The 11,966-nt window shown below is 39.3% G+C and overlaps 1 protein-coding gene across 1 annotated transcript; it reads right to left on the bottom strand.

Annotated features, from left to right (window-relative positions):
• Positions 1–1,198: 1,198 nt before the first annotated feature.
• Positions 1,199–11,119, bottom strand: uri1 (URI1 prefoldin like chaperone). The gene is made up of 11 exons (XM_058087581.2): positions 10,739–11,119; positions 9,504–9,538; positions 8,381–8,459; positions 8,144–8,279; positions 6,633–6,724; positions 4,964–5,027; positions 4,675–4,873; positions 4,427–4,613; positions 4,205–4,356; positions 3,898–4,144; positions 1,199–1,800 (listed from the first exon to the last, which is right to left on the bottom strand). The coding sequence occupies exons 1-11, from the start codon at positions 10,814–10,816 to the stop codon at positions 1,612–1,614; spliced, it is 1,458 nt and encodes a 485-aa protein (XP_057943564.2). The 5' UTR covers positions 10,817–11,119; the 3' UTR covers positions 1,199–1,611.
• Positions 11,120–11,966: the final 847 nt, after the last annotated feature.

The following is an 11,966-nucleotide window of genomic DNA, read 5'->3' as shown; positions in this document are numbered from 1 at the left end:
GTGGGTAGACAAATTATTTTTTTTCAGATTAAAATGAACAAATCATTATTAGAGCCCTGTAGACATGACAAAACACGACTATAGTCACATTTATAACTTTCATACCAAGGCGGGGGGCCTCAAACTAGTGTCCAGCGGGCCACATTTGGCCCGCGGACCGCGTGTTTGAGACCCCTGCCATACAGCATCCATATCAAACTTGCGCGGGCCGCACTAACATTAAACTTTCATATCAAGGCGGGGGGCCTCAAAGTAGTGTCCTGCGGGCCACATTTGGCCCGCGGACCGCATGTTTGAGACCCCTGCCATACAGCATCCATATCAAACTTGCGCGGGCCGCACTAACATTAAACTTTCATATCAAGGCAGGGGCCTCAAAGTAGTGTCCTGCGGGCCACATTTGGCCCGCGGACCGCATGTTTGAGACCCCTGCCATACAGCATCCGTATCAAACTTGTGCGGGCCGCACTAACATTAAACTTTCATATCAAGGCGGGGGCCTCAAACTAGCGTCCTGCGGGCCACATTTGGCCCGCGGACCGCATGTTTGAGACCCCTGCCATACAGCATCCATATCAAACTTGCGCGGGCCGCACTAACATTAAATTTTCATATCAAGGCGGGGGGCCTCAAAGTAGTGTCCTGCGGGCCACATTTGGCCCGCGGACCGCATGTTTGAGACCCCTGCCATACAGCATCCATATCAAACTTGCGCGGGCCGCACTAACATTAAACTTTCATATCAAGGCAGGGGCCTCAAAGTAGTGTCCTGCGGGCCACATTTGGCCCGCGGACCGCATGTTTGAGACCCCTGCCATACAGCATCCATATCAAACTTGCGCGGGCCGCACTAACATTAAACTTTCATATCAAGGCGGGGGCCTCAAAGTAGTGTCCTGCGGGCCACATTTGGCCCGCGGGCCGCATGTTTGAGACCCCTGCCATACAGCATCCGTATCAAACTTGTGCGGGCCGCACTAACATTAAACTTTCATATCAAGGCGGGGGCCTCAAAGTAGTGTCCTGCGGGCCACATTTGGCCCGCGGGCCACGTGTTTGAGACCTCTGCACTACAATGTACAGAAATTCTAGTTAATTATTCTAAATAATTAATTCATTAGAATAATTAAAATTCTAGGTAATTATTCTGCATTATGCATTGGTAGTGTCTGTTTTTATCCACCTATTGCGTTGCTGTGTGTAGTTCTTGTATGAAAACCATTGAATCAGATTGGGAATCATGGGCAAAATTCCCCCCAAAAAGCGCACTTCCCCTTTAAGTGTCCTGCCTTAGGAGGAAAACCAAAGAGAATGACTTGTAAGCAAAATCATTTATTGTCATTTTCCCCTGCTAATATTGTTTGCGTCTCATAATAAAGCTTGTCATAAAACTACGTAGTACATTCACGATAAAGGATTACCTTCGATGGCTGAAAAGAGACCCGACATTTTGTATCCTTACCTTCGATACCGACCCAAACCGTGTAGTGTACAGTATTTATGTATGTACTGTACAGTATTTAAGTACTGTATAGTAGCTGAATGATGCAAGAGTATAAAGAAAAAAAGGGGAAACAAAAAGACGCTAGGACATCAAAAACAAACGCGCCATCATTTCTGCTGCATCCTGGCAGCTTTGAACTTTGACACGCGTTTACCAGGCTGCTGAGGGGGCGCCACGTCGGGCGCCACCTCTTCCTGTTTCCACTCAAGGATGGTGGGCAAAGCCGGCGGGGCGATGGTCAGGTGGGGAACGGCCAAGGGCATGGGGTCTTTTTCCACCACGGTACCCGAGAACGCCTGCAAGACAAAAAAAATGGGGCGTCAGTGCGAGAACCGCTATCTGATGTGGCGTTGTTATTTCCCACATGAAGAACAGTATCATAGGATACTTGACCAGGGGTGTCCAAAAGGCGGGCCGGGGGCCTTTTGTGGCACGCAGAACATTCTATTTTTTTTATAAAGCTTATTTTATTGATTAAGTGTTTGCTTGCTAAGTTAATTAATAATATAGTCTTACTTCAATGCAGCACATTCTAAACATACGATTTAACAAGAAAAGTAAAACAGCAGCAGTAAAACAAAACCAAAAAAAACTGTAATTTTACATGAATAAAGTCAAAATATTCATAGAAAAATATGTGTCATGTAATTATGACGGGGAAACAACGTCATTTTTGTAACAAAGTTCAAATATTATAAATACCGTATTTTTTGGACATAACATACATAAGTCGCGCCGGAGTATAAGTTGCAAAAGGGCAAAAATTCATAATTAGGTAGAAAAAACCATACATAAGTTACCCCGGAGTGTAAGTCGCACAAGGCCAAAAATGCATAATTAGGTAGAAAGAAACATACATAAGTCGCTCCGGAGTATAAGTCGCACAAGGCCAAAAATGCATAATTAGGTAAAAAAAAAAACATACATAAGTCGCTCCGGAGTACAAGTCACTCAAGGGCAAAAATGCATAATTAGGTAGAAAAAATCATACATAAGTCGCTCTGGAGTATAACTCGCACAAGGCCAAAAATGCATAATTAGGTAGAAAAAAACATACATAAGTCGCTCTGGAGTATAAGTCGCACAAGGCCAAAAAATGCATAATTAGGTAAAAAAAAAATCATACATAAGTCGCTCCGGAGTACAAGTCGCAAGGGCCAAAAATGCATAATTAGGTAGAAAAAAACATACATAAGTCGCTCTGGAGTATAAGTCGCACAAGGCCAAAAATCCATAATTAGGTAGAAAAAAAACATACATAAGTCGCTCTGGAGTATAAGTCGCACAAGGCCAAAAAATGCATAATTAGGTAGGAAAAAAATCATACATAAGTCGCTCTGGAGTATAAGTCGCACAGGGCCAAAAATGCATAATTAGGTAGAAAAAAAACATACATAAGTCGCTCCGGAGTATAAGTCGCACAAGGCCAAAAATCCATAATTAGGTAAAAAAAAAAACATACATAAGTCACTCCGGAGTATAAGTCGCACAAGGCCAAAAATGCATAATTAGGTAGAAAAAAATCATACATAAGTCGCTCCGGAGTATAAGTCGCACAAGGCCAAAAATGCATAATTAGGTAAAAAAAAAAAAAAAACATACATAAGTCGCTCCGGAGTACAAGTCGCACAAGGCCAAAAATGCATAATTATGTAGAAAAAAAACATACATAAGTCACTCAAAGGCAAAAATGCATAATTAGGTAGAAAAAAACATACATAAGTCGCTCCGGAGTATAAGTCGCACAAGGCCAAAAATGCATAATTAGGTTGAAAAACAACATACATAAGTCGCTCCGGAGTATAAGTCGCACAAGGCCAAAAATGCATAATTAGGTAGAAAAAATCATACATAAGTCGCTCCCGAGTATAAGTCGCACAAGGCCAAAAATGCATAATTACGTAGAAAAAAAACATACATAAGTCACTCAAGGGCAAAAATGCATAATTAGGTAGAAAAAATCATACATAAGTCGCTCTGGAGTATAAGTCGCACAAGGCCAAAAATGCATAATTAGGTTGAAAAAAAACATACATAAGTCGCTCCGGAGTATAAGTCGCACAAGGCCAAAAATGCATAATTAGGTAGAAAAAAAATCTCCTAGAGTAGGAAGTATTAAATCCCGGTGCATGCGTGGGTTTTCTCCGGGTACTCCGGTTTCCTCCCACATTCCAAAAAAAACATGCTATGTTAATTAGCGACTCCAAATTGTCCATAGGTATGAATGTGAGTGTGAATGGTTGTTTGTCTATATGTGCCCTGTGATTGGCTGGCCACCAGTCTAGAGTGTACCCCGCCTCTCGTTCGAAGATAGCTGGGATAGACTCCAGCACCCCCCCCCCGTGACCCTCGTGAGGAAAAGCGGTAGAAAATGAATGAATGAATAATTCTACCTCAAATCGTCCATTTGGAAGCGGCGCCAATCCCGTCGGGCTGTCCTCCTCCGTAAGTCCGTCGCTGGTGCTGTTGTCGCTGGGCGTGGCTTCGTCGTGGCTGAGACCACGCCCCAGAATTCGTCGCTCTTCCATATCTGCCGCGCTGCTCTCGCTCGTGTCGCTGCACACGCTGTTTTCCCGACTTCGGGATTTCAGTATGGACTTCTTGGGGATGGGTTCTCCATTCCTCACGTCCACAAACAGCCTAAGGGTGAAGAACTATGAAACGAAGCAAACGATGTTGCGGCCATGAACAATGTTCTACCTGTAGATGTCTGCAGGGGTTTGGATTTTGTGGACTTCGTGATGCGAGTGTCCGTTATGGTGACCGTTTCTTTTCTTTCGTTTTGAATGTTCCTTGTGTTCTTTTCTTTCGCTGAACTTCAACATGGTGTTTTTACTCGTGTTGATCCTCACCTAAGCACACAGACACCATTTTGACTCCGACATGGAGACCCGAACCACATGACTTGTCGTCGTCACCGACCTTCTTAAGCTCCACCGTGTGAGAGAAGTAAATAGTCGGCAAACTGTTGTCGTCTTCCTCGTCTCCGCTGGGGGGAACGCTGTCACGGGGTCCATTCACCCGATGAGCGGAGTCCCTTTCGTTCTGCTCCTCCGACGAAGAAGACGACGACGTGTCCTCGCCGACAAGATCTGCATTGTCAGACAACCTAAGGAAAAATATTTTAATAACTTTAATAACCGAAAATCATACAAGTGGGCGTGGCTTACCTATCACGCTCGTTGTGAAGATCCTCCATTTTCTCCAGTTCGTCCAATCGAGCCCACAACTCCTCCTGAGTCATGAAAGAATTTGTCGTCCCGGTTTTTTTATGGGCGTCCTCACCACTTCCGTCACTGTCCTCTTCCAGATCCAGGACCGCGTCCAGTTTGGGCTTTGAATGTGGTTTGTGAGCCACTCTGTGTTTTCCTGTTTGGGGAGGGGGGGGGGGGCATGCGACATATATGTGATTTCAGCTCCAGTGGACGCCATTAGCGTGGTGGTTAAAAATTTAAATACCTTTAGTGAAAGTGGTCTCGTGTTCCCCGATCTCCTCTCTGATGTCAACGTAGCCCCCCTTTTCCTAAAACACAAGCAATGTCAGTAGAGGTGTCAACATGTGGGACGGGGGCCGGGGGCCGTAGGCGGCCTGTGGAACAGTCTAAACATAGAACACTACTCAAATCTGGAAAATCTGTAATAATTAAAAAAAAAAAAAAGTAAACAAAAAAGTCTAAATATTAAAAGAAAAAATTTGTAATATAACAAGAAAAATATGTAATTTTATTGTAACATTGTAATATTGTTATTTTTCACAGAATAAGTCAAAATATCATTATTTTTCAGCAAATAAGTCAAAATATCATGGCAATAAAGTTATAATTACAAAAAAAAATTAACTAACAAATTAAACAAATAATAAATAAAAGTTGAAGCCATTGAAAAAAAAGTGTAAAAATAGAAAAATAAATTATTTCATAACAATAAAGTTAAAATATGATGGGAAAAAAATGTAAAAAAAATAGAGTTCAACTATAGAGTTGGAATATTAAAGAAACATTTCATTGCTTTTGTAGTCATAATATTGGCAGCAACAAAAAATTAAGTTGGAATTTTTGGGAAAATTAGCTTGGAAAAGTTATATCATGGGAATAAAGATAATATTAAGAAGATATGGTTATAATTATGAGAAGAACATTTGTAATAAAAGTTGAAATATTTTGACATTAAAAAACAAAAACATAAAAAAATAACTAACTTTTCGAGAATAAAGTTAAATATTAAGAGAAACTTTTAACAAGAAAAATTTTACAATTTTATGAGAATGAACTTGAGTCGTATTTTGTTTAAAATATTTTTTAAATAAACCAAAATGTAATTTTTGGAAGATTAGGTTGGGAAAATAAAATATGGGATATAAATATATATAAAATATGGGAATAAAGTAAAAAAATTTGTTTTTTTTTTTAAGTTGAAGCCATTGAAAAAAAAACTGCAGAAATAGAAAAACAAATAATTTCATGAGAATAAAGTTAAAATATTAACAACAAAGTTGGATTCTGATAGGATTTTTTTTTTTAATATTAGGAGGAAAAATCACGTAGAGTTCAACTATAGAGTTGGAATATTAAAGAAACATTTCATTGCTTTTTGTAGTCATAATATTGGTAGAAACAAAAAATTAAGTTGGAATTTTTGGAAAAGTTATATCATGGGAATAAAGATAATATTAAGAAGATATGGTTATAATTATGAGAATAATATTTATAATAAAAGTTGAAATATTTTGACATTAAAAAACAAAAACATAAAAAAATAACTAACTTTTCAAGCATAAAGTTAAATATTAAGAGAAACTTTTAACAAGAAAAAATTTACAATTTTATGAGAATTAACTTGAATAAATTTGAGTCGTATTGTGTTTAAAATATTTTTAAAATATAATAAAAAATAAAATAATTTTTTTTAATGCAATTTTTTGAAGATTATATTTATATGGGATATAAATATATATAAAATATGGGAATAAAGTCCTAAAATTACAAGATAAAAATGTACAAAGATGATAAAAAAATGTAAATAAAAAATGAAGAGCATTTTTTGTAAGATAAAAATGTACAAAGATGATAAAAAAAATTTTAATAAAAAAATGAAGAGCATTTTTTTGTAAAAGTGTAAAGTAACATACAGATGAGATGTTCTCCCAGTCCTTCACCATTCCCACTCTGGCTTCAAAGTTGTTCCTCGTCTTGGCCAAACCGTGCATCTCACTCATCACATCTGAAAGCAGAGATTTGGAAACATCAAAATGAGCACTGATGAAGTATAAACACGTCTGCAGGCCGCATGCGTGCATGCGAAACAAACATTCAACATAATGACTGAAATGTTTCAAAGTTGAGGGGGGGGGGGGGCAAATTATGACTCAAAGCGTACACAATATCCTCTGCCCTGAATACCACTCCGGATCATTAAATCTTCACAACAATTAAGCCCTTTTACAAAAAGCAAGCAGAGAGCCCTTGTTTCCATGGTGACCGGGAGCCCCTTCAGCGTGTGCATCAAGTGGAAGTGAGAAAAGGTCAAACAGGGAAGGCCTGACAAGCCCGTCCGCTGTCTGACACATTTCAGCTCGCTATGTTTGCATTACAGCACTTAACTCTGTAATAGCAGGGCAGGCTGGGGCACCAAATTTTGTGGGTGCGTGTTTGGGGTGGGGGGTGGGGGCGCATTTCTACGTCACTTAACACTCTCACAAGAGTTCTCATCAGAGATCGCTACATGCGTTCCGTTAGAACAGGGGTCTCAAACATGCGGCCCGCGGGCCAAATGTGGCCCGCAGGACACTATTTTGTGGCCCCCGTCTTGATATGAAAGTTTAATGTTTGCGCAAGTTTGATATGTGTGCTGTATGGTATCATGTAACCGGAAAAAAATATTAAGTTTGATTAATGTTCATGTTAAAGGTTAAATAACTGTTAATAGTTGTACTCCCTATCCGTGTGGAAGTGGTAAGTTTTTGGCGATTTAAGTTGAAAGGAAATAACTTGAAGGCTACCGTTTAGGTCGCTAGCTGTCTAGTTTGCGAGTTAGCATGTGTCTCAAGAGCCCGCAGTTGCGCAATATGTTGTAAATAAAAAGTATAAATGTGACTATTTGTCATGTCTACAGGGCTCTAATAATGCTTTGTTCATTTTAATCTGAAAAAAAAAATTTGTCTAAAAATTTATTTATTACTGATTGATTGATTTTCTTTATTCTTGATTTATTTATTTTTCATCTTATTTTGTGCAGAAAAATAAAAATTAAGATATTTGAGAACAGTTGAATGTTTTATCAGAGCTTTTATTGTAGAAAATCGGAACCAAAGCACTGAAAAAGTTTGTATATTTTTCTGTTTTTAATAATTTTTTTTTTCAGTGGCCCCCAGGTAAATTGAGTTTGAGACCCCTGAGTTAGAATGACAAACAGGGGGGAAAAAAGACTATTTATTATTATTTCATATTTCAAAATGCCACTTGCAGGATGTTATAAATAATATCAGTGTCCCCGTTTCCATAGGCGTTGCTGTGACTAATGCAACAGCGCCCTCTGCTGGTGACAGTGGAGAATGCTTTGACATCAACCTGTTAATGGGGTGCTTTTCACAGGGTGCGACACCTTTGTAAGAGAGAGAGAGAGAGAGGGGGGGGGACTCACACTTCATCCTGTGGTCGACAATTTTCTCAGCCTGCTTGGCGGAGCACTTTGCAAACCAGTTGTCACCCAGCAACACCGTGACTTCGTTCGAGTGCAGCAGCTTCCCGGGCATGAAGGCCAGAGGGCCGAACGGCACCTGGAAACATGGAGGACGGGAGACAAGATGGAAACTATACACAGAGTGGAAATTGGGGCAGCTTTTTGGTCAGGAATGTATGAAACAGAGGGAACGCTTACCATAATGTCGTACGAGACTTGATCAGGAAGAGTTTTGAGGCGGTCTTTCAGGGCTTGGTAATCACCTGACAGATTCTCCCTGTATATCGTACATAACAATGTAAAAAGTTAAGTCACATGATAGACTAGTCACCTGCTAGCTAGCGCCATTATTCAGTTCATTTAATATATAATAATAATAATAATAATTAAGGATGCTCCCATCAATCGGACACCGATCCATATCAGTCGATTTCGTTCAAAAAAAAATTCACATATGCTATTTAATGCCTTTAAATGCTAACAACCTGTAGCTAGCGCCATTCTAGCCCGCAGCAATCGCCACCTGCATGTAGTGTCCTACCTTAAACATCTTCAGCAGATGAAACAAAAACAATCATGTCTGCCGCGTGAAACCTGACCTCGTTTATAATGTCACAAACGTGACAAAATATGGAGAGTTTTTCGAGGCTCGGGCTAAGACCAACATTCGCCCGAATGTGCGCGACAGTCAGAAAGCTAATAACACCAAAAAACGATAACGGTTAAGGTGACCAAACTATAATAATAAAACGGCAAATAATAAAACCTTAGACAAATTATTTTTTTCAGATTAAAATTAACAAAAATTATTAGAGCCCTGTAGACATGACAAAACACGACTATAGTCACATTTATACTTTTTTTTTATTTACAACATATTGCGCAACTGCAGGGTCTTGAGACACATGCTAACTCGCAAACTACAGAGCTAGCGACCTAAACGGTAGCCTTCAAGTTATTTCCTTTAAACTTAAATCGCCAAAAACTTACCACTTCCACACGGATAAGGAGGTTAACTATTAACAGTTATTTAACCTTTAACATGAACATTAATCAAACTTAATAATTTTTTCTGGTTACATGATACCATACAGCATCCATATCAAACTTGCCTCAAAATAGTGTCCTGCGGGCCACATTTGGCCCGCGGGCCGCATGTTTGAGACCCCTGGTCTAAATTAAGCAGATTTTATGGTTCCCTTTTCATGAGCAGGAGTGCAACCAGGAATTGTGGGTCCCATGAAAAAAAAAAAAATCCGCCCTCCCCTTATGAATTGATTACCAATTTTTTTTTAGTAATTCATGTGTTAGCGTTACTTACCAATGCTGAATCCGACGTTCGCAGTCCTTCACCACCTGTTTTCGTGTGGACAAACAAACTTGCATAAATCATAATACTGAATTGAAATGTGTTTGAAAAAAAAAATGGCGTCTTTATTAGTAGATTTCCGCACTCATCGACTGATAACGATGAAGACTTACGCTAAGAAAGATACGCGATGCTACTTCATCTTGCGTAATGACTGAAAGTCGACCACCAACACCAATTATGACCAAATACCATCCGGTCATTATTCAGTCGGAAGGGATGCTCCCTGTAAGATTCCCGCTTAGCCAGCTGCCGTTTCACGCCCCTGCACAATGTGAAGCTCCATTGTCCCATTGAAGGAAAAAGCACCACCAAACTACATACATAGAACCCACTGGGGAGAGGCAAATGGAGTGCACTACTTGTCTTCAACCAGCAGGGGCGCTGTTTACTCGGTTAATGTAATTTCCGTCCATCTGTCAGAAACTATTTTATCGGGGACAATACTACTGAAATTAAATGTTAATAAATATATCAGATTCTTTAATAGCGGAATTTTTGTATATTTTAGGGGACTAAAAGTACATACAAAGGAAACCCACAGATAAAATGGAACACAATGATACAAAACAAATAGGCCACCATTTCATAGGAAACAAGTTTCAGGAAGTAGAGGAAGACAGAGCTACAAAAACACCAAATAGTTCAAGCTAGTCAAATAAAAATATGCATTATAGCTAGTATTTGTATCTTTGTATGTTTGTACCACTCCCCGTGTGTTTTTATAGTGTGACTTTTAAAGTAGAGCAAGGGGGGCGTTGACGTGCGAGAGTTTCAAGCTAACGTTAGCTCCTGTAGCTAGCTGGCTAACTAGCTTGGTGCTGGTTCACTTTCGTTTAGCGATTCAAACACCTAAATGGGAAATACGCACGAATTACTACATTTTATACACGACGCAGTTTAATTAAACCTGCGCTGAATATTCTGTTTGTTGCGTAAGTTCTGAGGCAGTCAAAGAAAGAAGTAAGGTTATGGAAAATAGAAGCGTCATCGTGACAGACATTTAAATGTGCCATGTAGCGAACATTAGTAGAGCAATATGTTTATTTGATTGTTTACTTATTGCACAAAAGCACTAAAGCTGACCCATGTGGAGCTGAACTCCGTCTCTGGCCTCCGCATGGTCACCAGCTGAGACTGGACGAGTTCATTTGAAGCCATGCTTTGTGTCTTATATACAGTTTTACCTTTTCGTGTTCCTCACGGAGCCTGACAACTCCACCGGGATCCTCCATGTTTATCATATTCTTTTCAGCCATTGTCATCCCAATCGCACAGCAAGTTTGTTTGTTTTGTTGTCGGTGGGTAAACAAAGCTCAAGGGCTGTTGTGAGTCCTAAAGAAGTGTTTATGAATGCAGCAGAAGCTTCTTCTCAGACCCACTTTAGCAGAAGTCATCAACGTGGCAACGGGTATTATCCACACTTTCGGAAGTAATAACATCTCACACTCTCATTTCAGGATTTCCGCATCATCCCCTCCAAAAAAAATAACAATTGTTTGAAGAAATCCAGAGAAAATAAGTCCTCCTCGACGTCGTCCTGCGCCACGCACTTACAAGGACAAGTTATCTTGAGTCGAAGTGAAACATCCGGTTTCATTTCTGCTTTCTTTTCAGAATAAAATAACAGGAATTGACTTAGGTATGTGGGGGGTAAAAATACAAGTTTAATAAGTGCTGATTTTATCAGATGAACGTATTACTAGTCTTTTAAAGGTGATCTGTCTTCAATTAGTTTGTTTGTATTAGAATATGGACTTTCTTTAGCTCTTATTTTGAAGACAATTTCGTTACGTTTCCTTTTTCAGGCCAACTTCACACAATAGATTGTTGCACGCCCTCCCAGTGCATTGTGGGTAATTGTGCATCTACGCATATGTAAACATTAACAAACAACATTTGTAGGTCACGTTAAGCAAATGTAGTCACACAGCACGACGAAATGTTAGGAGATTTAACCATTTCCATAACTAGAGCTTTCTTTCTTTAGACAACTGTCGTTGTTTTGTTAGCAGCGAACGTCGTAACGTAACATCGTAATATCACACTAAGCTCATTAAAATCCAAAACAATAAAACTATTTTTATTCATGAACGCAATAACTACTACTACATCCCAGACAAAAAATAGTGTTATGATATTATGTTGTTGTGTAATAAGTGAAAGTGTTTGTGTTGCATTTAGGTGTGATGGGAAAGTTCGCAAATGTCAGTTTATGTTATATTTATATATTAAGACAGTACCATTATGTTATTTTCATAATCCTATACTGTGCTGTTTTTATATCCTTTCATATTTCAAATTGTTAAATTAAAACCAATATCGTTGATTTAGCATAGGTGATATTGTAGCTGTAATGAGTTGGTATCGAATCGACACTAAAACTTGCTGTATCCGCCTATCCCCACTGACGAG

The sequence above is a fragment of the Doryrhamphus excisus genome, linkage group LG6 (genome assembly GCF_037039965.1).
Source record: "Doryrhamphus excisus strain RoL-2023G ecotype Guam linkage group LG6, RoL_Dexc_Guam_v1.1, whole genome shotgun sequence".
Taxonomy (NCBI): Eukaryota; Metazoa; Chordata; class Actinopteri; order Syngnathiformes; family Syngnathidae; genus Doryrhamphus; species Doryrhamphus excisus.
This window is presented reverse-complemented; position numbering and strand designations above follow the sequence as displayed.